The sequence below is a fragment of the Grus americana genome, chromosome Z (assembly GCF_028858705.1).
Source record: "Grus americana isolate bGruAme1 chromosome Z, bGruAme1.mat, whole genome shotgun sequence".
In the NCBI taxonomy this organism is placed as follows: Eukaryota; Metazoa; Chordata; class Aves; order Gruiformes; family Gruidae; genus Grus; species Grus americana.
Genome location: NC_072891.1, coordinates 68,768,233 through 68,793,785, shown reverse-complemented (window position 1 = coordinate 68,793,785; position 25,553 = coordinate 68,768,233). Strand labels below are relative to the sequence as shown.

Below are 25,553 nucleotides of genomic sequence, written 5' to 3'. Positions count from 1 at the left end.
TTGTTCCTGGGAGGTGGTTAAATGTAGTGGAAGGTGCTCTTCAGCAGCAATAGAGCACCCTGTAGAGAACCCTAATGGCCAGTAGTTAAAAGTATTTACTTTGAATGTTGGAACCCTAGTTCAGATTCTCCTCTGTGTGATTATATTGGAATTGATTCCAGGTCCACCAATTTTCAGATGCCATTTATGATCTCCTTATTCATACAGTAATCTTAGTTTCTGAGCCTTCAACTCTTTTGTCTGCAGCTGTTATTGTGTATAAAACACTAAGTTCATGAAACAAAGGAAGATGGTAGTGACCCTATAATGCAGAAGTTGGGAAACTTCGCTACTGCAAAATTGATTTTTGGAAATGAAGTGGCACAGAGAAGCCACCACACTTGTTTTAAGATCTAGTCTGACAGGTAAATATATAAAGAATTCCTCTCCAATTAGATCTTGCAGGAGCCACAGCCAATGGACTTTGAGAATAGCAAGAAGGCTTATCTGCCAGATTATTCAGTAGCATTTGTGCTTAAGTGATGATGCCTGTATATAGGAGGGGGAATGTGTAGAACTTGGGAGCTTTACGGGCAGGAATACAGACTTTCATGTGAAGGACAGCTTGGAGAAATGTTATCAAGATTTTACATTTACGTGTCTGTGGAATGACACATAACTGCCTAAAATCTTTTTTGAAAATGGAAGCTGGCACACAAATTGCATCGAAGTTGCTGAATTTTTTTTCTTAGTGTTTAAAGGAAAAAGGTGTTGGCAGGCATGACTGTTGCCATTCAACTATTGAATTAGAGTAAGAGCAGACTGAAAGAGTCAATTTGCGGATGGCATTTGAATTAACTTGAACTGTATTAATTTCCAATGATAGTTGTGACATTCACCACAATTATGTGGCTAAACTGCTCTTCATAACTAGCATTTTTCCCCCTTAAATTTTCATAGCATGATCATGTAGTAAACTTCCTGATAAGTAGACCATCATGCATATGTTAAAAATGTTTACAGTGATGACTTCTGTCTTTCACTGAAGTCAATGACTGTGGTTATCTTGAAAGTTATATTCAGTTCTAACTACACAGGGTTAATTTTTTTCCAAGATGAATGTTTTTTACGTGTTTTCAGAAAGGAGGAAGCACTGCTTACTGAAGAAGATACTGGGAACAGAGGGCTAATAACCCTTTTTGCCTTTCACCATGTGTTAGCAGAATGGAGGGTACAGCCACCTAACACCTAATTGTGTTATGTCAGTGACCATTGACAGAACAAACTAATCCTTCTGGTTAGTGGTATCAAAGACTAATAACAGGTAGTATAATAAATGTTTATCCCTTTCAAATCTTTACCTGTTCCTGAGAAGTTCTTTAAACACCAACCAGTGCTTATGAATGACTTGCACTACCATGGTGTAAGCTGCTTAAAGATGAAAAATGGTTAAGAAAAATTCAGAAGTATCTGAGCTTCTAAAAGGCTTTAAGGCTTAAAATTTGCATCGTGCTGAAGAAGGACATAAAATATTTCTTCTGTGTGTTCATGAATTTTTCTGCAAAGAACTAGGTGACATTTTTTCCGTCTTGCCCTGTAAGGATGTGCATGTGCTGTGGTATTTTTCTAGCTTGTTCTCTCTCCGTAACCTGAGCTATGCTTTCCTAGATTTACTGCCATAAATCTTTTGAATAAAATAGACCTTTTGACAGAAGATCAAGAAGTCTAGAGGGTATTTGACTATTAGCCATTTAACAAGAAATGAATCATTCAATTTCAGCCCTGTAGGGAATGTTTAATGTAGTTACATAGCTTCAGTATCACCAAGCTACTCTTGTCCTGCTGGTTTTCAAACCAGGGCCTTAAATTAATCAATCAAACAGATTTTGCTGAATGGTTCCTAATGCAATTAAGAACCACAGGCAGTGAATGACTTGTATCTCTGGAGAGTTTTGTCTCTGGAGAGTTTTCACTCCCTTCCCAAATGTGTTGATTTCTTGGGAATTCATTTTCTGATGACACACAAAATAAGCTGCAGTGGGTATTTAAAGTGGATGATGTCCAAGTGATGTAGGTCACTTTTGAAGAAGGAAACAAATATGGAGTCTTGAGTTTGTTGGGGGCTTTCTGTGTTTTTGTTTTTAAAGGTTTTTAATTTGTTTGTTTGTCTGCTTGTGGAAAAACCCACAGCATTCTGATATTGTGCAGGTTGTGAGATAGTGCAGGAAGTCAGTTTTCCTGTGTTATTTGTTGCAAGAAGTTGTGTTCTGAGAAGGAGTAATGAGAGGAAAATGAACTCAGAGTTAGGGACTGGTTGGAGCTGCAGTTCTTCAACAATAGGTTTGCTTTGCTTTGCCCATAAAATTCTTATGGTCTGTGGGCAACTGTTACCCAGATATCCCAAAGTACTCAGACATAGGTGCTCCGTAATCAATGGCTGATAGGAGAGGATGAGACAATGGAATTTGGGAATTGGACTAGCAGAAGGGTATCTGAGCATCACGGGCTGAAATTGAAATTCATACCTCTGTTCTGAACTTGTACAGCGTCCTTCAAAAATGCATGTGGTGGGTTGACCCTAGCTGGAGGCCAGGTGCCCCCAAAGCTGCTCTATCACTGCCCTCCTCAGCTGGGCAGGGGAGAGAAAATATAACAAGAAGATTCTGGGTGGAGATCAGGACAGGGAGAGATCACTCACCAATTACCGTCATGGGCAAAACAGACTCAATTGAGAAAAAATTAATCTAATTTATTACCAAACGAATCTGAGCAACATAATGGGAAATAGAACCAAGGCTTAAAACACCTCCCCCCACCCCTCCCTTCTTCCCAGGCCCAACTTCACTTCTCATTTCTCTCCCTCCTCCCCGCCAGCGGCACAGGGGGATGGGGAGTGGGGGTTGTGGTCAGCTCCTCACACAGTGTCTCTGCCGCTCCTTCCTCCTCAGGGGGAGGACTCCTCACACTCTGCCCCTGCTCCAGCGTGGGGTCCCTCCCACAGGAGACAGTCCTCCACCAACTTCTCCAACATGAGTCCTTCCCATGGGCTGCAGTTCTTCACCAGCTGCTCCAGCGTGGGTCCCTCCCACGGGGTGCAGACCTTCAGGAACAGACTGCTCCAGCGTGGGTTCCCCATGGGGTCACAAGTCCTGCCAGCAAACCTGCTCCATGGTAGGCCTCTATGAGCTGCAGGGGGACAGCCTACCTTTCCGTGGTCTTCTCCAGGGGCTGCAGGGGAATCTCTGCTCCGGCGCCTGGAGCACCTCCTCCCCCTCCTTCTGCACTGACCTTGGTGTCTGCAGGGCTGTTTCTCTCACATCTTCTCATCCCTCTCTACAGCTGAAATTGCTCTTGGTGTTGGTTTTTTTTTTCCCTTCTTAACTGTGTTATCCCAGAGGCACTACCACCGTGGCTGATGGGCTCGGCCTTGGCCAGCGGTGGGTCTGTCTTGGAGCTGGCTGGCATTGGCTCTGTCAGACATGGGGGAAGCTTCTAGCAGCTTCTCACAGAAGCCACCCCTGTAGTCCCCTCCACTACCAAAACCTTGCCACACAAACCCAAAACAATGTGCTCTTTGAAGAATTAGGCCTTCAAATGTTAAACTGGAGAGCTGGAATTGGTTTACACTTCTGACAATTACAGCTTTTTCTACTGTCTTCAGTCTATAAAGTAAGTATGTTTATAATTGTTTGAGCATTTTAATTGTACAGGGAGTGTTTAAAGGATTCATGTATAGCATCTGATAGTGATTTTTGACAGTGTGATACGGTGAGCAGCATTAAAAAAAGCTAGTTTAGGGAATATGATTCTCTACTCATTCAGAGATTTTTAGAGATTCAGTAAATTCACATCTACACTAATCTAATAGGATTTAAAACATACATGCTCTATGTAATGCCTTCTGTTCCAGGTATAGCTCAAGCATTGACTGACAGGGTGTGAAGAAATTGCTGCTTTTTAGTAGTGCTGGTTTTTTTTCCCCCTAATATACAGTTCTTTTCCGTTTCCTCTGAAAGAGGAGAAAATAATTGGCACCTGCTGTGTTTCAAGTAGTGTCATCAGCATCCTGTGACTAAGACTGCAGGAGTGTCCTTTCCTTCCTGAGTCATTCCAGTCCTGCAGTTCTCTTGCTCATACTGCTGTCCTTTAGTTACCTGAGTTTAATTTTTCACTGTGTCAAGTTCAGCTAAAACTGCAGTTCTTAATGTAACTGGAAACAATTGTGAAGACAATTATGCACAAATCTAGTTTGTTGTAAAAGAGTGGACTTTGCAATAAAAACTTATTAAAAAGATATCTTGGAAGGAAGGAGGTCCATGGGAAAACCGCCTGATGAATTATTAAACTAAAACCTACTGTAAGATGTTTTCTGCCTGTTGTAAACAAGTTCAGTACTATGAGTCAGTGCTTTACTTTGAGGATGGTGTGCTAAGACACAAGCTTCTGTGTAATTGGGATGTGGATACTTACCTGTGGAAAGTGATCTTTTGTTCTACACAGATTTTATTTGTGTTTTCATTTTAAGTATATTTGTACATATTTCTGTGTGTTTTTAGAGAACATGCGTGTAGATAGAATAAGTAATTGTTACTATTGGGAAAAAAAGGTTGGTTATTTCCAGCTTATGTTTGTTTTCTTGGAGAGATTTTATTCTTATTTTAAACAGATTAGAAGAAAAAAGTTATAGGAAGGTGAGTGTTTTGAGTTGTCATTTTTTGAATGAGTGCAATAAAATCATGTGAGAGAGAAAATGATGAAAACATGTGCATGGATGGGGAAAACTGGTTACAGGACAAATGTTTTTTTATGTCCTGCTCTGTGTAGATTGTAGTACAGTGTTGCCTGAAAACATGTAAATTTAAATTAACTTCAGAGACTAGCACAAGAGAGCCTCCTGAGAGCCTCGGGTAATTTTTTTTTCTGTTTGTAGCATAAATAATTTGTTTCACGATGGAGAAAATGAACTGCTTCAGTAGATTCACAGGTTTAGACAGCACGGCAGAAAAAAATGCCTAACAACAAAGGATGATGCAAGCAAAACAAAGGGATGTGAAGCCATTGCAAGGATTTGATAATGTTTTCCTAATTTGTCTAGAGATTTCAGCATGCAGAGATGATACTCTCAGAACCCTTGAAACTGTGTAGTGAGTGAGCATTTGTAATAGTAATTACTTTAAAGGTTTGTTACATGATGTGATGTTAATTTCAAGATTTATGCACATACCCAAACTACCCCCCCCCATACACTCCCCCCCCCATGTTTTTTCCTGTTGGGAAGATGAGAATATAGTTTTCTAATCATAGTTGAGGGTTGGGATTATACTAGAGTTTTATATGGTAAGACGATAAAAGAAGAAAAGGTACTAGCCTGACAGTCATTTTGTTTAAACAATATGCTCTTTATGACCAAGAGTTTGTTTCCTCCACTTATCTATGCAAGTCTTAATAAAGGATATAAAAATTGTTACTCCAGTTGAAGTTCCCAAACCAAAATGGTTTGCTTTTTTTGACTAAGAGAGGCACTGTTAAAGGAAAGGCTTCCTGTACATTTGCCATACTACTGAAAAATGGCTAATGTTCTGTGAAGCATGGGCCAGAATATATAAGTTGATTTTAAATTTAAAAAATATATGGTACGGGTAAACAGTAAAGACATGAATAATGTGCAGTGAGGAAGGAGAGAAGATGTAGTGCTGTTTTATACCTATTATACCTATTCCCATTTATAGCTGTGTATGTGAAGGTGTTTTAATTGAACATTTTGGTAATTCTTATTCTTGAGGGAGTCAAAGGTATGAAGGGAATAAGTTAGTGTTTGGATAGTCTAGGAAACTATACACTTGTATTTCTTAATTGCAGTCTTGTTAAAAAATAGAATCATGCGTGACCCAGATTTCCACAAAATATGTTTAGGCATTGGAAACTATTACAAACAACTTAAACTATTTTGTTTATTTTCCACATACACCTACTTTCAGAACAATAGTTGATTATCTGGAGGAACGGATAAACCGTTTTACCTTTCTGTGTGTTGGTTTCTACCAATTGCTCTTTCCTAATATCTCTCCTTACACTTACAGAGGTAATTAGTTGAAAAGGAAGATACGGAAAATGGGGATCTCAGTCAGAGAGTAGCTGCTTAAGTACTGTGCTAAACTTGAGTCCTTGAAGCATCAGCACTGCCAGTTTCAGTGGAAAAATTCATTGTTCTTAATGTAAATCAGAGCTCATTGAAAGGTGCGGATGAGATTTGTGGCCTTTTTTTCTTCATGAGATTGCTTGAATGCTTGGTCTTATTTAAATAAGCTGTTTGGTAAAGCATATGTACATACATGTACACACACATAAGTATGTGTATCTATATATGCACATATACTTGGTAAGACAAGCTCTTGGGAAGAGCCCTTTTTCTCCCCATTTAGAAGCTAAAATACATGGATAGTTGGCTTCCTTTTTCGTTAGCTTTACCACTGACCTTTATTGCAGTCTGCAGGCAAGACTGAAAAATTGGCACGGACAGGTTGGATATCGCCTTTTCTTTTGTGGTCTGGCAGAACTCCTAAACTGTTAGGAAATGAAACTTGACAGTTTGTGTTATTAATTGGAGAACAATCTAACTATATTATGACTGACTTCAATCTAATGCCCCACGTCAATTGACTCTTGTCATCCTCCAAGGATGCATCACTTTTTTTTTGTGGGTGGGGGTTTTTCCGGTTTTTCTTTTAATGCTATCACTCAAGACTGCAGGAAATGTCATTATTCGAGGAATATAGAAAGTAGAGCCAGCAAGGCTTTAAAACAATTCTGTTCTCATGTGGAATGTAATTTATATAATGAAGTAATAGCAAAGACTATGGTAAATGAAAAGAAGTTTGTTGGCAGACCTGACTTCGCTGCACTGAATCTGAAATAACTTGCTGTGTAACTGTTTCATTTGGTTCAGCCACTGTGTTTTCTAGCTGGGACCAGTGCCACTGTAGTTGTTGAAAGTACAAAAACACAAGTATTGTCTCCCATGTTCATGTGTCAGACTTTGAGTTATCACATTTAATCCTCTGATACTAATTATTTCCAAAATGCTACATTTACTTTGTTAGCAAAGCACTAGCATTTTTGCTATAGTAATTTTGAAAAGCTTTTTGTAGTATTGCCTCCCAAATAGTCCTTATTATCACCCCAAATGAGTTTTAGTAAGCAACAGCTGCATAGCCAGATTTGAGATTCAAGCTTAAAATAGAAATTTGGATTTTTTTTATCATATATAAATAGAATTTCCCAGCACTGCAACTAAATGTTATTTAGTTTGAATTAAAATTTATTACAATAGTTTCTTCATCAAAATAGCCTCCTGAAAGCTTTTGTAAAAAGTCAAATTAAAGGAAGAATGAAAGTGAAATCTTAGAATTTTAATTTACTTTAAAAGTCGTTTAATTATTTCACATCTAGCAATTTTTATTTTCTAGTTTTCAAAAGTGGAGATTTGCCATTAGATTTTAGATTTTCCTAGAAGAAAACTTCAGTAATGAAGGGCGATACTCTGTAGAATTCTGTGAAAAGTAACTCTCTTTAAATTGTCAGGTTTTAATTTTTTTTTTTTTTTTAAGGAACTGAGGGTCTCTTGCTCACTAAAAGTCTCTTTTATAGTGTTATGACTTTGATATTGGTGGCATTAAGGCCTTAGATGGCTCTTAGCAAGGAAGCTAGTGGTACATCAGAGCTGCTCACCTCTACCTTACAACAGTGAAAACACAGTTTTAACAACTACTCAGGGGAGGAGTGGGGAGAAGTGAAGACACAGCAAGTCAGAAGAGCAGCATGTGCATGTTCTTCTCTGAACCCCTGCTGCTGTGGGGTTTTTTTATGTGTGGGAGTGTGGTGGCACTCTTAGGTCCCCATCTTTCTTCTATTTTTGTGAGAATTGAGATAAGAGAGAACAATAAATGAAGGGAACAGGTGCTCTCCATGGATGATAATTGTTAGCCCGTTCCCAGCTGTCTCTTCCCACTCATCACTTCACTCCAGCTGCCTTAGATGGTGTAGTAGAGTGTAAATATTTATATTATTTCAGCTTTCTTTCCTGTTCCACCCTCAACCAGCACTGTATGTTTCCCTACACGCTCCTTGGTTGCCCCCTATAGAATAGCTTCTGTGGCATAGGATCACTTGGCAGTCCATTTGGCTTGCTTTTTTGGACTTGATTTGGCTTGTAGACTGCTAGCTGAAGAGTTCTCGCACAGGAGAATACTGCCTTCAGGAGATCTTGACTTTATTCTTCTCACCAGGTGAGATATTTTAGCATCACCAGGAAGTAGAAATAGCTATAAGATTTTTTTCAAGTTATCTATTCCTTCAGCAAAGTATTTGCCCTCCCCTTTGTCTCTTTTGGAAGGTCAAACTTGGACCCATCTGAACTGTAGTCTTACATTAGTGGGAAATTTCCAGTCTTTACTGTTTCCTTAAGAATTTATAGGATCAATTAGAAGATAATTACCAAAAAGTTAAATATATATTTTGGGTGAAAGTAGAATTACAATTAGGAATTCCAGATCCTGTGATGCCATCTTACTGATACATCTTTGTTTTACAAAAGGAAGAGTGTTTCAAAAAGAGTAAACAGCAATGTAGCAGCCATGGTGAAGCATTAGCTTAGTATTTGCCTTTCTAAGATTTGTGTGCTTAAGCTATGGTCTAGTTTAGAATTTTCTTCTTGCCATTTTTAGTGCATGTATCCAACTCTGACACAGAAGCAGTGACAAGCTCTTCTATGTTCCACCATAACTGAGACTCAAAACACTTGCTGTATTGATAAAGGCTACCAGGACAAATAAAAGAGAATTAGAGCTTAGTATGAAAGCTGTATACGCTTGAAGAAATGGACTGGAATATTAACAGATTAAAATAAATGGATTATGTATTAAAATGATAGTATGAGTTCAGAACCTTTGCTATCCTTTGCTTCAGATTCAATAGAAGAAACGGTGTTAAACATATTTCAGAAAACACTTCCTGTGGGGAATCTTTCCTCATTTTTTTCCTTCTTTCTTCTCTTTGAGAAATCTGTTAGCTTCTTTCCTCAAAACAGAATTTAGCGCAGTTTGCCCTCATTTGGATAAACATATACCATCTTTTACAATCCCAGATTAAAATGCTGGGAGAAAATTTCTAGTGATAAGGGGTTCAAAAGACCAATACTGTGCTTGATTGAAATAAAATTTGTTTTGAGTTTAAAAGCTGTTTTCAATTAAATTCATGTTCAATTTGTATATGCCATTATATAAAACTAAATTCTTCTTAAATTCTTTTATAAAAATAAATTCTTCTTAACTAGCATTAGTTAATGTGATGTACTGATTTTCTCTGTACTTCTGGGAGTGTCATACTAGAGAGTACTCCACAGTCATTTAGTCACTGGATTTCACTGGAATCCAATGACTGGGGAATAAGTTTTTAGTCTGGAAAGATGCACCAGTTGGCTTGTTACACCTCTGTTATTGTGAACTGCTGGCCACTGTACACATACAGCAAATACAAGATTGGATAAAGAAAATTCTAAGGCCACACAAAGACAGGAAACTGAAGTAAAGTAACCATGTTCTTCAGCATTTCTGAGGTTTATTCACAGTCACAGTATATACAATATACTAGATCTGTATTCTAGAAAGCTTGGTGTGTTACTTTGGGATTTTGTCTATTAGGACCAGCTACCTATGAAGCTGCTGAGAGAGAAGTGCATCACAATTAATCATGTTACTCTTAAAAGGGAAGGATAAGGATATTTCCGATCTTTGTAAGAGATGTTGAAAAATGTTGAAAAAGCACGGTAGTGAGTGTTTAAAAAAAAAAAAAAGGTTTTATACTTTTTTTTTTTTTTAAATTGTGAATGAATCTGTCATGGAAGAAGACTTTTTAAAATTACACTTCAAGCTAAAGAACCTATGGACAAATTCTAGAAAATGCATTACTTCACTGTTGCCAAATTTTAGTGAAGCTGGATCTCTGTGTCAGCAGAGTAGGTTATTTTTTCCTCCCATTAAGCAGCTGTATTACTTTCTTAGGTACCAAGACCACACACAGTTCTTGGCACATTTCCATGGAGCTTTGGCAGTTTGTCTGCACAAGAACATTTAATATCTATTTTACCTGCTTCATTGTAGAGTATGTTACCTAAGGACTAGTAAAATAGATTGTGATAGGTTCGTTTATCATAAGTTTTTGAGTGAATCCTGCTTGTTTCTCTCAGGCACAGATACCCTTTCATTTTTCTTTCTCTATTTCTGCAGGCTGCCTTATATCGGCTGAGTGGGGACTGGAATCCTTTACATGTTGATCCAAGTTTTGCTGCTCTTGGAGGTGAGCTGAGGGATACCATTGTATTAATATTTGGTTGAAAGATGATATAAATGTATTTTTAATCTTTTTTTCACTTAGTCTGCACATCTTTAATAAGCTGGAAAAAGTAGTGCTTTTTTATAGCTGTTCTTAAGAATCACCATTAGATGTCTTCAAAGTTTTGTGTGACATTTCACTTTAAAGCACTGCTTCTTGTAGCTAAGACTGCAGAATGATGCTTGAACTCTACCTACAGTGGAAACCTGCCTCCTACCCTGTTTTCCTTTTAGAGCTTATTTGCTGACACTATCCCATCTTTACAATCTCTGTTTCATAAGCAGAAATAGACTGTGCAAAGCTTCAGAAGTAATTCCATAAATTCTTTGATAGATATTTCTTTCCATCTAGATAATTTTGAGATTATGGTGATAGTGGAATTTTTTGTGGTTCAGTGTAGTATTCTCAATCCCAATAAATCTCAGAAGGGTGGGAGAGAGGGAGTTTGCTAGCACATCTTTCCTATAAAATTGCTTAACTGTGTTTCTTGCTATCACAGTAGCTTGTTCATTTATGTAATGCTACACGCCAAAGCAACAGACTGTAGGCTACATTAACTGATTCTTGCAGAGATTTAATTACTAAAGAAGGATCTGTTTTCTTAAATTTCTGTTGTTAAGGTATTTTTCAGAGTTCTTTTCAAGCCTTGCTAGTAGTATAGTGTGATTACTCCAGGCAGACAACAATTTGATTTACTTAAGAAATTTTCCTGAATATGTGTGCTATCATCATAAACTTTACATGATAATACTGGTCTGTAATAATTAGTCTGCAGTTTTCTGGTGACTTCTTTTTAATATAGAAGTATCATTGTATGTTGTTCTTACCAAGATAAATAGAGCAGAGCTATGCTTTCTTGTTCTGATCATGCTTATCATACTCCACAAATTGTCTCCTTTCATAAATACATATAATTGTTTGGTTAACTCTATTTTATATAATTCTATGTAAATTTGTGTTTATAAATAATGATAACCAAATACCAGAGTCTACATAAAGATATTTCTTTGGTTTATTAAACCATTCTGTTTGTTTATTCTGCTGATGATTTTGGATAAATAAGTAGGTGGAATCTGGAGGAGAAAAATACATGTTTATAATTGAAACCCCAGTGTTTAAAATGATGATAATAATCCTATGAAAGCCTAACAAAAGAAGAGGAATAGAAATCTACCTGCTCCCACAAAGACCACTGGCATTTAGACACAGTGAAAAATGAAATTAACTCTGTAGATGAGGTAGTCTCTTTGTCGTAACAGAAAACTGCCGTACTGGATTTTGGAACAGTGGCAGCCTCCTACTTAGATACCTATATTAAATGTAGGTTGAAACAAAGAAGAACATGACTGAATATTCCACAAATGTTGTGTTTCTAGTTATACAGAAGCTTTTTTTCTTTGGGCATATTCACACACCTTCTTGTCTTTGTGTAAATGTTCCCTTTGACTGGCTCTCACTAGCGTGCTCTGGAAGCAAGCGTGCAGCGTAATGCTTTCAGGTCATTCCAGGATGATTGTTAAGCTTTCCTGTGGGTAATGTTTCAGAGGAGATATACTACATGAAAACACCTGTTTATATTCTTGTGCCTTTATTCCTGTAGCTTGTGAGTATTTCCGAGATATTAGAAAGTGAAAGCAACATTTACTTTGTTTTTGTTTTAGTCTAGATAAAAGTAACATGATTGCCTTATGGATTTTTCTTTGAATATACATTAGTTTTATAAAGAAAATACCAGGGAGAATAGGACCTTATGTATTTGTCTGTTTCTGAAAATAGTGGTGGGTTTTGGTTCTTGCATGTGAATTGAGCTAAGCTTTTAAAGAGCTACATGTCACTATAACATTCTGTATGAGAGATACTGAATACTGATACTGTTACAATAATGCCAGTAATCTGTTTCAAAATTGACTGCATGGTATCCTTGTGCTTTTAGAAATACTCTGTGCACAGTGTACAAAAGGAGAGTGCTATTAAAAGTGTGCATAGTCAAATATTTTACGGGAAGGAAATGGCAGAATGATCAGAGTGGAATACTTACAGTGAGAAAACAGACTCACATTCCTTTTAGCCTGTCCTTCTGTTATGTCTCCTCTCCTAATTTAACGAGTCGAAATTTCTGTTTCTCATCCTTACTCCTCCTTGCCTTGTCTTCCCTTTGGGCCATGTCTTGGAATTCCCATCTTTCCCAGCACTGAGTCCTAGTGGCTTTTTTGTCTCTGTCTTGAAGGTGGTTTCTTCTGCATTTACTGATTCTCTGCAGGCTAGACTTTCTCCTGTCTCCTCTTTTTTGTTTGTTTGCTTTTGCTTTTTTCTCCCAGCTATTGTCCCTTGGGACAACTTTTCATGGTGTGTAGATGCTATGAGGAGTTGTTTAGAGCTCCGGAAAAAACAGATTCTGGCAGCGAAGAGTGACAGATGAATTCCAGACAAAACAACTGTTTTCAGAGCCAAAGCTGGACAGACCTGTCTGGAATCCATGGGCTGCTGCAAGTGTGATCAATTACTGTTCACATGCCCTGTCAGGTCAGAGCAACCTGTTAAGGGATCAGAACATACTCAGTACAAGCAGCATCTTTAAAACTTAACCATTGCACTTTAGCAAATCTCAGTCCAGTTTTAAAAGGTTTATTTTGTCAGACTTTGACAGGACTGGAAAAAGATTCAGCACTAATACAAAGATTATCCTCTGCCAAGGTTCAGCTCCTGCTCCAAAGCATAGAAGCGTGGGGAAACCTGACCAAAAATGTCAGTATAAACAAAACACTGTAATTTTTTTTTCCTCTTTTTTGTTAGATGTGTTCAAAATGCCTGAAATCTTTCAGAGTGTTTTCCACTTCTAAATAAAGAAAAAATAATCCTGAAGTGTGCTCTATATTTTAAGACATTTGGCAACCATGAATTAAAAAGGGGAAGCATCAAATAATCTTAGTATCACCACTTCTTAATCATTACAATACCTCTCACCCTTGATATGCATACTACCATGTAACTGTGTATCTGGTGTGCCTATGCATGTATACTAAAACATCCAATCACCTTATTTTTCATTTTGTCACTTCTACGGACCGGGACTAATTCTACTTATGACTCTTACATAGCATAGATAGTGTTGGAGTGCAAGTTCTCAGTGAGCAGTTTGCTTTGCCTTAAAGTAGAGGAAACAATAAATGGTAATAGATGCTTTTTCAATGAGATAAATTAGGTTAAAAAAAAAAGGATTAAGAACATCATTGGAGGAAAATACTATGAATAAAATACAGATATTTGTAGAAGCAACGTGGAAACTCCTAATGTTACAAATGCTAAAATGTTACTTTTTGAAATAGGATTTAAGAAGCCTATACTTCATGGACTATGCTCCTTTGGGTTTGCCGCTAGAAATGTTTTGAAGCAGTTTGCAGATAATAATGTGAACAGATTCAAGGCGATCAAGGTCTGTGTGTTCATTCTTTGCAGTTAATTTTCTTGATTTTTCTAGTTTTATTGCAAAAAAAAAAAAGAAATCTTTAGTGGGAAAAGGCTTTTGCACTGTCTTAACTGCCACAATTGCTTTTACTTATTGCTGCATGCATTTTAATGCCTCTGTCTATATGTTTACTTAAATATTTAGGCTTTCTACATTGCTAGTTGACTGATTTTTCTGTTTGCTTTTTCTCATTTCAATAGAGCTTATGCTTTTAGGCTTTTCATGTATATATGACAGATCTGTTCACATACCCAGGGGTTATTTTTGTTTGGTTTGTTTGGTTTTTTTCTTTTTTTTAGGTTCGCTTTGCAAAACCAGTCTTTCCGGGGCAAACTTTACAAACAGAAATGTGGAAGGAAGGAAGTAGAATCCATTTTCAGACCAAGGTCAGAACACACTCACTGTTGTGGGCTTTAGAGAAAGATGTGTTGGTTAAAAGACTGGGGGTATGAGGGGAGGCAAAAAAAGTGGCTTATGAAGCACACCACTGAAGAAGGTTTTGTAAAGAAATCAAATTAACAGAATGAAGTATTGTTCCTTATTTTATGGTGTCACTAAGATTCCAATAAAAATACCATTACACTCGTAGAACTTAATACACTCTGTATATTAAATAATATGAGAGCTCATTTAATTGTATTGCATTTTCTGTGTTTGTCCACTGTGGAAGAGCAAAAAGCATTCATTCTCAGGTCAGCATAGTTTGTACTTGTTCTCTGCAGTTAATCATAACCTTCTGTATGCATCTTTTTAAAGATTTGTTTATCTTAAAAACTCCTGACACTTAGTTTATGCGGGTAAATTTCTACAAATTTAGCTTAAATTGAGTTAAACTTAAGCTGCATCTACACAGAACAACTTGCTTAAAAATGGAATTTTTATAGCAGTTGAACATAGTAACTACAATAACACTGAGTTTATGCTTTTGTAAATTCAGTTTTTGCATTATTCTGTTTTCTTGGCATTGCTGTTAGCATTTTCTATGGGTATCCTGTAATCCTCTCCTACACTTGGTAGGATACTTCCTGGAAGCTAAGTTACTGGAAGCTCTACTCCATGTAGAGGCGAAAAGTAAATTCTCATCGCTTCTGTTGTAGCATCCTATGACACTGTCACTTTCTTAAACTCTGATTTGCTACTGGTATTTGTGAATATGCGTTGCCTTCTGCAGATGCAAGTTACATTGCTTTGGCTGGCCAAAGTTTTGGAACCCCATCTCTGTAAAAATATAGCCAGCTGTTGATTAGTTGAGTACAGCAGCAGGGATAGTTGCAGCTGCAGAGAGGATTGGGCAGGCAAAATCAAATAAGGAGAGTCATCATAAGGACATAGGATTGCTGTTTCCACAGGAATACAGCTTTGTGGAATGAATGTTGACTGAAGGAAGTAAATTTTGTTTGCAGACCTGATGAGTGTTAGCAACTGTAAAATTTTAGAATGATAACAGCATCGAGGCTACTATGTACAAACTTTCCATCTCTGGTTGCTAGTAGTAAACAAGACAGTTTGGTGCCTCAAATGAGCTTTGGAGATTATTGTACTGAAGATGATGTAGCTATATTTAAAAGGTACTACCACCCAGTCCTGAGAGAAGTTCTAGTCTTCAGGTATTTACTTTTCAGGGTTTGTGTGTACAGTGTAAATTAAGAGAATTTGTGATATGCTTCCAAGCCCTTTGGAATTTGTAAACAAAGTGGGACGTTTTGATGTGTTTAAAGGCTGGATTTGTTATTATGCTTGGTTTAGTCATTGCTAATCTGTAGAGTTTTGGGGAATTTTGCTACAAGTGCGGAGTAACTTATTTTGGAGAGAAATTACAATGTTTAACAAGATTGTAGAAAACCCCCTTGTTTCAACAGTTACGAATTCTTGCAGATTTCTTATTGCATGTTGGATTAGTGTGAAGTAAAGCAATCTGTATTTGTAATAAACTCTGGTTAAATCAAACTAAAAGTATACCTCTAACTTCAATATGCTGGTTACATCCATTTTCAGCATTGTCTGAAGTGCAGTGGCAGCGGGTGACAACCTGTTAGGCATGATTGGAGTAATTGTTATTACGTAGTCTTTCTGTATTAATTTCACCTGTGCAATAAGCTAGGCACTGATACTGGATATTCCTCTACCTTGACTATTTATCATAAAACTCTCTATATGCATTGTCGGTGAATCATTTTGCAATCTTCTGTGTACTGCCATAAGTCAGAATGGTTTGTCAGACTGTTTAAAGAGACAATGCCAAAGTGAAACCCATTTTCTTTGACTTAACTATTTCAAAAAATTAAAACAGAAGGGAATTCATACATTTTTTTCATCTTTCTTCTTGTAATCTTTCTGGGTTTACAATGCTTGAAAATTTGTTTCTAGTGCAAGTGGCAGTGTAAGGCACCTGGAGACAGTGAAATAGTCTAGGTGAACTCTTGACAACTGCGTATCTATCTCAAGGAAAAACAGTTTAGAACAATGTCTTTCTCAGAATTATTTGTGAAGTAATATTAATAGTAACTTATAGCACTGGAGGTAAATTTTCAGATAAATAACTTCTTCCTGCCATATTGTGAACAGAAAAACAGCAATATATTTTGGTATAATTTTGGTATAATGTTTGAAGAGCTGTTTGTAAAGCATGATGTACTAACTTGCCTCAAGATTACAACGCATTTAGTTTTATTTTCACTCTGGAACTTTTATGTTTTCTCTTTTCTTCATCTCTGATTTTAAGATGTAAGGAGGACTCCTTGCTTGCCCTTCTGTTGTAACTTTTTGCGAATACATTACCTCTTTATGTTAATTTTTTACCCCAACACAGGTCAAAGAGACTGGAGAAATTGCTATTGCAGGGGGCTATGTGGATATAGTACCAGCCTTGGATAAACCTTCCGCTCAGGAGTCTCTGAAGGTAGGGGGAAGCAACAGAAGTCTTAACTTGCAAAGCAGCATAGTTAGGCTTTATTTTTGTAAAAAACATGGGAAAAATACTTAGATCACTTACTAGTCTTATTTGCAGTACTTAAATGAGTATATGAGTTCAGAGATGTGAACGGATCTATTTGAGGGGAAAAATACAGATGTTTTAAGATACACAGGATGGCTGATGAAGTTTCAAGTGCTTGATTTCAATTGAACTGTTAAGATAAGTATTGCACTGTGCGTTACAAAACAAGTGAGTCATGCATCAGTGAGGGCCACAAGTTTTGAGCACTTTCATAACTTAAGATTGAAATTAGTCCCTATAATTTGGGCCTGTACCTGTAAAACGAGCATTTTGGTTTTATTTTGTAGATGTTCAAGCTCCATGTAAGTTGTAAAAGTGTGTGACTTTTCTTTCTCAATTTTTTCAGAGAGTCATAGGGAGAGTGGCAAGAAGGCATTAGAAGAACAGAGCAAATGAAAATGAGATAGATAGTGTACTCATAGAAGAGAACAGTTTTGTCATTGAATCGTTCTGAAAGAAGGCTCTGACGGCTGTTTGTGCATGTGGTTAGGCCTAACACATGATATGCACTTTGTACTATATATATTTAAAAAAAATCCTCTGCATGCATGCATTAAGTCTTGGGTACTGGCCTTGCCACAAAAGACAGAATTGCACATGCAATGCTGAGGATGTCCTGGGTTCTTAATGTGGTCTAAAAGACATGGGTGCACAGTGCATTGCCTTAGTAAATGATATCTTTTTTTCCCCCATTGATGCCTGCCTGCAAAGGATAAAACTTTAATGCATTGAAGTTTATGAAGTACTGAGATAATGACATTTGTGTAAAGCTTGTGATATATTCCTGGATCCTTTTTCTTTTTCCTGGTGGTGTTTAGTCCTCTGACATTCTGAACTGTTGCCAAATCTGCCTTTGAAGTTCAAACATACAAGCATTACAACTTTTCAGTGAAATAGGCAAATTTAGATGTCATAGGGAGCTCTGTTATATAATGGAAGATATTAGGCTGAACCAAAGAGGTGAGAGGATTGCAGCAGAGGAGTATTGCATTCTGGTGTACTGGTAGGTACAACAGAACAACTAAAGCTATGAGCGCTTATTAGCTGCAATTCCAGTGAGATGAAAAATGTCACTGGAGCAACTTAAAGTGTAGCATTTTATCCAATATATATTTGTTAAAGACAGACAATGAAATGAAAGGCTTGGAAAATAATACATGTTTGCAAAAGTTGAAAATGTAAATGTAGCTAATCCTGCTCTTAAACACATTCTGTCTGCACTGGAGTTCTGACTGTGTTCACAGTACAGTATGTTTTGAACGTCTTCCATGTCAAGCTAAAGTAAAGTTTTTACTGATAACAACATTTTTGTGTTCTAAAAACTAACATACCATTCACCATGGAAAAAGTGGCAATGGTTATCCTCCAAAGGAAATAAAGGGCAATTTAGAAGCCCTTAGAGCCCTAATTATAAAACATATCTTAAATTGTAGTGATAAATGGCAAAAACTGCACAAGAGTTGAAATAATTCTCAAGGAAGAAGCATTTTCTGCTTGAATGTACTCTTTAATGCTGACAGTTGCTAGAGGTGATTATTTGTAGTGAAAGAAATCTCAATTGCATTTAATAATACTGCAATAGAGACTTTCCTGGACACAGTGCTTGAACTAATGGACATATTTAGTAGTTTTTAAATGGAGTTTCGATTTTAAATTCTTCATATTCACTCTCTTTTTTTAAGACTGCAGGGCTGCAGAGTGACCTTGTGTTTGAAGAAATTGGTCGTCGTGTAAAAGAGATTGGAAATGAATTGGTAAAGAAAGTAAATGCTGTATTCCAATGGGACATCACTAAAGATGGAAAAACAGCAGTACAGTGGAGTAAGTTGTAGCTTTTATATAATGCTCTGATGCATTTGGGTTTTTTTAAATAAAGTAAGATTAATTATACTCTTTCTAATTAAACTGCGATCTTGAAAATAAGCACAAGGTAGTAGATTAATATTCACGGGGCTCTAAAAATCTGAAAGTATCCTGAGTGCACAAATGAACTAGGAGGTCAGATAAAGTTTCATAATGGCAGTTACTAACCTTTGTAGGAACGTACTTCTGTAACTTGCCTATTTAGATGTAGACATAGGCAAACCATCCTCTTGAACTTCAGTGCATTTCTGTTTACACATATTTATCTCCAGAATGGATTGCTACTGCACTTAGAAAAGCAGGCTAAATTAACCTACTAGGAGCTCTGTGTTACAGTAATTAGTCTGCTGGTGATGTATATGCTAACTTACCTAAAACAGATTTATTTGCACTGCATTGTTCTTGTCACTTCAGTGAAAATCTAGCCCAATTTATTTCTATTCAAATTTTCTGAGATCAAGGTTTAATGAAGGTGTAATGTTGAGTACCCATCCTTTAAGGATGAGTCTGGGTTGATGAAGAGAGGCTGGAGCTTCTAGTAGCAATGAGTCAGAGGGGAGGTGTTTCCTGGTAAAGTGGATTATACAAGAATGTGAAATGGTCTGATGGGGGCAAAACTACTTCCTCAGAAAACTTTTCTTTTTAAATTCTCTTGTGCTTAGTTGCTAAGGACATGTATTTTTGCAAAAAGCAGTCTAATTTTAGTAACTGGATATATTTCATTGTCTTTGGAATTATTAAAGTTTTTTTTGCTGAGGTGTCCTAAATGGTCTATTAGTAGAATGCAAGGTTTTTCCAAAGGTATAAACCATAGTCTGGTTGTAACTTCCAGATCTTTGCTCTTTTGTGGAGAAGTGCAAGTCTTGGGGGTCAAGTCTATTACTTAGACTGCTTCATTTTGACTGGTCTCAATAGCTGGATCCAGACAGAACAGCTTTGGGGAACAGTTTTTTGAGTCGCCGAAGAGTGCAGCTCCGGTGCCAGCCTGACCTGCAGCGGAGCAGCAGATCTAGGCGCACAGGGGGTTTTTCCTGACTTTCCAGAGGCAGGGAAACGCCAGGGATGCAGAAGAGATCTGCCACGAGCCAGCTGCTCTCGCGGGAATCACTGACGAGACCTGGGCGTTGCCAAAGTGACGGTGCCCACCCCCGACGCCTATAAAAAGCAGCCTAGGGAGCGCTAGTGACCTGGAGCATGGCGAACACAGCGGGCAAACAGAGCATGGCGCGTCAGCCAGGGCGTGGCGCGTCAGTTTGCGTGGCAGTTCGCGCAGGCAGGGCAAGCAGGCAGGCCTAGTCATTCTACCTGCTCAAGAGGAGAGTCCACTGGTGGTCATCACTCTCTCATAGAAGGAGCTCAGCCATGGCGCCCACCAGGCAGAAAGCCCTAAGCTCTGTGCTCGCCAGAAGGCACGTGGCAACGCAGACAGAGCTGCCACAGAAGCATGCAGCCACCCAGCTCTCAGGCTGCCGGGAGTGCCTGAGCTTGGCACTGGCAGGGGAAGGCACTAGTAAGATTGGCTGCCTGAGATGTGACCAGGTGGACGACCTGCTCAGCCTGGTGGCAGAACTCCATGAGGAAGCAGAGAGGTTAAGGAGCATAAGAGAGGCTGAGAGAGAGATAAACTGGTGGAGCCAAGCTCTGCCCTCCCTGAAGCAGAAAGAGGGACAGCCAACGGAGCAAAGCCAAAGTGAAGGGGACCCTGTATCCTCCCCTCGCCAGGCAGAAGGCAGCAGCCTCAAAGAGGGGAGCGAGTGGAAACAAGTTCATGCATGGCGTGGCAGGCGGCAAACCTTCTCCTCCTCACCCACCTCACCATCCCACGTACCCCTGTGCAATAGGTACGAGGCTCTGGCTGTGGAAGGCCACTCGAGCGAGGATATGGATAACAGTCAAGCTACTCCAGAGGTAGCACCTAGGCCCAAAAGGCCGATGCCTCGAGTTGTGACCACCCCAACAAAGAAGAAAAGGAGAGTTATAGTCATAGGGGACTCCCATCTGAAGGGTACAGAGGGCCCGATATGCAGGGCAGACCCTCTCTTCAGAGAAGTCTGCTGCCTCCCCGGGGCCCATGTCAAGGACATCGCTAGGAAACTCCCCAGCCTGGTACAGTCCTCTGACTATTACCCACTGCTGCTCCTCCATGTGGGTGGAGATGAAGCAGAGGCACGCACCACAAAAGCGATCAAAAGGGACTTCAGGCTCTTAGGGCAGTCACTGAAGGATTTGGGAGCGCAGGTAATATTCTCCTCCCTCCTTCCAGTTGAGGGCAGCAATGGTGGGTGGAACAGGCAGACGCGGTCCATAAACGCATGGCTCCGTGGCTGGTGTCAGCACCACAACTTTGGGTTCTTTGACAATGGGGTGGCCTGCATGGCACTGGGCCTGATGAACCCTGATGGGATTCATCTCTCTCAAAGAGGGAAGAGGATCTTTGCCCAGGAACTAGTGGGGCTCATCAACAGAGCTTTAAACTAGGCTCGAAGGGGGAAGGGGATAACATCAGGCTTGCCAGCGACATGTTGTGGGATGATGTGCCCAGGTTGGAGGGATGGGGAACTGGCGAGGGCCCTCGGCCTACTGCTGAGAGACGTGCTGGATGCACCACAGCACGCTCGAAGCCTAGAGGAGACAAGCTGGGGCCTCTGGATGCAACAGGAACCAATGGGGTAACACTGGGAAGATACATCAAAAGAATCCCAGCCACCCCAGCCAATAAGTCAGCCTCATCAGGGGCACAACTGAAATGCCTCTACGCGAACGCATGAAGCATGGGGAACAAAGAAGAGGAGCTGGAGACGTGTGTGTGCCTGCAAGGCTATGACCTTATCGGCATTACAGAGATGTGGTGGGATAGCTCCTATGACTGGAGTGTTGGGATGGAAGGGTACAGGCTCTTGAGGAAGGACAGGCAGGGCAGGCGAGGAGGGGGCATCCCCCCTCTATGTCAACGACCAGCTGGAGTGCATGGAGCTCCACCTGGGGATGGATGAGGAGCTGGCCGAGAGCCTGTGGGTCAGGATTAAAGGGAGGGCTAGGGCAGGGGACATCATAGCGGGGGTCTGCTGCAGGCCACCTGACCAGGGAGGCCAAGCAGATGAAGCCCTCTATAGGCAGATAGGAGCATCCTCATGCTCACAAGCCTTGGTCCTTATGGGGGACTTCAACCACCCTGACATCTCCTGGAGGGACAACGCAGCTGAACACAAGCAATCCAGGAAGTTCCTGGAATGTGTCGATGGTAACTTTCTCCTCCAAGTGATAGAGGAGCCCACGAGGAGAGGTGCCATGCTGGGCCTTATTCTCACCAATAAGGAGGACCTGGTAGGGGACGTGAAGCTCAAGGGCAGCCTTGGCTGCAGTGACCACGAAATGGTGGAATTCAGGATCCTCAGGGCAGTGAGGAGAGCACTCAGCAAGCTCACTACCCTGGACTTCAGCAGAGCAGACTTTGGCCTCTTCAGGGATCTGCTTGGTAGAATACCATGGGACAAAGCCCTGGAAGGAAGAGGGGCCCAAGACAGCTGGCTCATATTCAAGGGTCACCTCCTCCAAGCTCAGGGATGATGCATCCCAACAAAGAGCAAGTCAAGCAAAAACACCAAGAGGCCCCCGTGGATGAACAAGGAGCTCCTGGGCAAAGTCAAACAAAAAAAGGAAGCCTACAGAGGGTGGAAGCAAGGGCAGGTAGCCTGGGAAGACTACAGAGAAACCGTCCGAGCAGCCAGGGAGCAGGTTAGGAAAGCCAAAGCCCTGATAGAAATTAGTCTGGCCAGGGATGTCAAGGACAACAAGAAAAGCTTCTCTAGGTATGTCAGTGATAAGAGGAGGATGAGGGAAAATGTGGGTCCCCTCCGGAATGAAATGGGTGGACTGGTTACCCAGGATATGGAGAAGGCTGAGGTACTCAACGACTTCTTTGCCTCAGTCTTCACTGGCAAGTGCTTGAGCCACACTGCCCAGGTCACAGAAGGCAGGGACTGGGGGAATGCAGAACCGCCCACTGTGGGAGAAGATCAGGTTCAAGAATATCTAAGGAACCTGAAGGTGCGCAAGTCCATGGGACCTGATGAGTTGCATCCGCGGGTCTTGAGGGAACTGGCGGATGAAGTGGCCAGGCCACTCACCATCATATTTGAGAAGTCCTGGCAGTCTGGCAAAGTTCCCACTGACTGGAAGAGGGGGAACATAACCCCCATTTTTAAGAAGGGTAAAAAGGAAGACCCAGGGAACGACAGGCCGGTCAGTCTCACCTGCATGCCTGGCAAGATTATGGAGCAGACCCTCCTGGAAACTATGCTCAGGCACATGGAAAATAAGGAGGTGATTGGTGACAGCCAACATGGCTTCACTAGGGGCAAATCGTGCCTGACAAACTTGGTGACCTTCTATGATGGAGTTACAGTGTTGGTGGATAAGGGAAGGGCAGCTGATGTCATCTACCTGGACTTGTGCAAGGCATTTGACACTGTCCCGCACGACATGCCTTGTCTCTAAATTGGAGAGACATGGATTCGATGGATGGACCACTTGGTGGATAAGGAGTTGGCTGGATGGTCACACTCAAAGAGTTGTGGTCGACGGCTCAATGTCCAAATGGAGAACGGTGACAAGGGGTGTTCCTCAGGGGTCGGTATTGGGACCAGCACTGTTCAACATCTTTGTCAGCGACATGGACAGTGGGATGGAGTGCACCCTCAGCAAGTTTGCCGATGACACCAAGCTGTTTGGTGGGGTCGACACACTGGAGGGAAGGGATGCCAAACAGAGGGACCTTGACAGGCTGGAGAGGTGGGCAGTGCGAACCGCATGAAGTTCAACAAGGCCAAGTACAAGGTCCTGCATGTGGGTCGGCGCAATCCCAAGCACGACTATAGGCTGGGTGAGGAATAGATTGAGAACAGCCCCGAGGAGAAGGACTTGGGGGTGTTGATTGATGAGAAGCTCAACATGAGCCAGCAATGTGCGCTTGCAGCCCAGAAAGCCAACCGTGTCCTGGGCTGCATCAAAAGAGGCGTGACCAGCAGGTCGAGGGAGGTGATCCTGCCCCTCTACTCCACTCTGGTGAGACCCCACCTGGAGTACTGTGTCCAGCTCTGGGGTCCCCAGTACAGGAGAGGCATGGAGCTGTTGGAGCGAGTCTAGAGGAGGGCCACGAAGCTGATCAGAGGGCTGGAGCACCTCTCCTATGAGGACAGGCTGAGAGAGTTGGGGTTGTTCAGCCTGGAGAAGAGAAGGCTCTGGGGAGATCTCATTGCAGCTTACCAGTACCTGAAGGGGCCTACAGGAAAGGTGGTGAGGGACTGTTTAGCAGGGAGTGTAGTGACAGGACAAGGGGTAATGGGTTTAAGCTGAAGGAGGGTCGGTTTAGATTAGCTGTTAGAAAGAAATTCTTTACTGTGAGGGTGGTGAGGCACTGGCACAGGTTGCCCAGAGAGGTTGTGGATGCCCCCTCCCTGGAAGTGTTCAAGGCCAGGTTGGATGGGGCTTTGGGCAACGTGGTCTAGTGGAGGGTGTCCCTGCCCACAGCAGGGAGGTTGGAACTAGATTGTCTTTGAGGTCCCTTTCAACCCTAAGGATTCTATGAAATACAGATGAGGTGGGCTGCCCTTTGACGGGCTGAGGGGAGAGACTGACATGTTGGTAGGTCAGATCAGGTCTGCATTGTGCTTTGTTGCATAGACAGTGACTTTTTTAAACTATTGTTAAGTGTCTGCAATGTCTGTTCTCAATAAATGGTTGTGTTTAAGAAACTCTTTCTTTTACAGAGTAGTTCAGAAACCTATAATTTCACTTTCTCTTTTCCTAATGTTAACCAGCAGAGATTCTAAGTAGCAAGACTGTTGTTAAGTTTCAGGAAGAATACCATACGTAGATTGATCAAGATAGTTCTGTTCTACCTGTATTGCCTTTTAAGCAATTTTTTGAGGGATAAGGGGTGATTTCCACTTGGGTAGCAGTTAATCAATGTATTGAATATACCTGTGTAGGTTATGCAGACTGAGTACGTATACATCAAAGTGAGAGGGGGTAAATACTGCATAATTCAACTCAGAAGATCTGTCTTAAAACTCATTACTGCTCTTAATCATTCCTACCGTCTGCAGTTTTCCACTTTTACACTCAGTAATTTAAATGATGGGCATGCTTAGAACCTGGACAGAAGGCTTATGAAATCTTTCCTGTGTTCTTGCTTACATTTTTAGAAGATATAAGATATAAGATATAAGAAGCACATAGATTAAACTCCAAAACACTGAAGTGGATACTTGTGTTTGTTAGAGAATCACTCTGTACATCAGTCATGTCAATTGTTTCATGTGTAACGATATGTAATATAAGTGATGGTCCTGTTTATAATAACAACCAGAACACTTTCTTCAAGATGATTTATCATTGTCTTTAATTTCGGAACTGCTTTGTCACCTAAACTCAGTATTACATATGGTCAAAGAATGGAAGGACAAATCAATGGAAGAAAAATCTCATGAGGAGTATTCAGGACATGAATAAAATTTCGTACTCAGTAAAACCTTAAGCTGCAAACTGCTGAATGCAGAACAGGCACATTTATAGATTTAGGCCCGAGCACTGGCTTTACCTGTCTGATGAGACCAAGTTTTATTACAGGAGAAACAGGTGGATGTTTTTGGCGTTGTATCCAAAGAGAGAAAGAGAATACTCCTGCTTTGAGTAAATTAAGAGTTAGCCTTTTCTCTTTTTCAAACATAGCTTCTCCTCTTCTGTTTCCTACTGAAGCAGTGGGAGGAAAGTAGTGCCTTCTTCCAATGCTTATTTCCCTAGCTAAAAGGGATTAAACAGACATAACTTTTCTTTGTCCTGTTCCCTCTGCTTCTGTGG

General features: G+C 40.4%; 1 protein-coding gene across 2 annotated transcripts in view; it reads left to right on the top strand.

The window, feature by feature from the left end:
- HSD17B4 (hydroxysteroid 17-beta dehydrogenase 4) overlaps nt 1-25,553 on the top strand; it is a 70,015-nt gene that overhangs the window by 35,243 nt on the left and 9,219 nt on the right. For both annotated transcript variants that reach the window (XM_054809839.1, XM_054809840.1), the window contains exons 18-22: nt 10,263-10,332; nt 13,695-13,801; nt 14,134-14,220; nt 16,644-16,733; nt 18,512-18,650. In XM_054809839.1, coding sequence (XP_054665814.1) covers nt 10,263-10,332; nt 13,695-13,801; nt 14,134-14,220; nt 16,644-16,733; nt 18,512-18,650 — 493 coding nt within the window. The remainder of the gene's footprint in view (nt 1-10,262; nt 10,333-13,694; nt 13,802-14,133; nt 14,221-16,643; nt 16,734-18,511; nt 18,651-25,553) is intronic.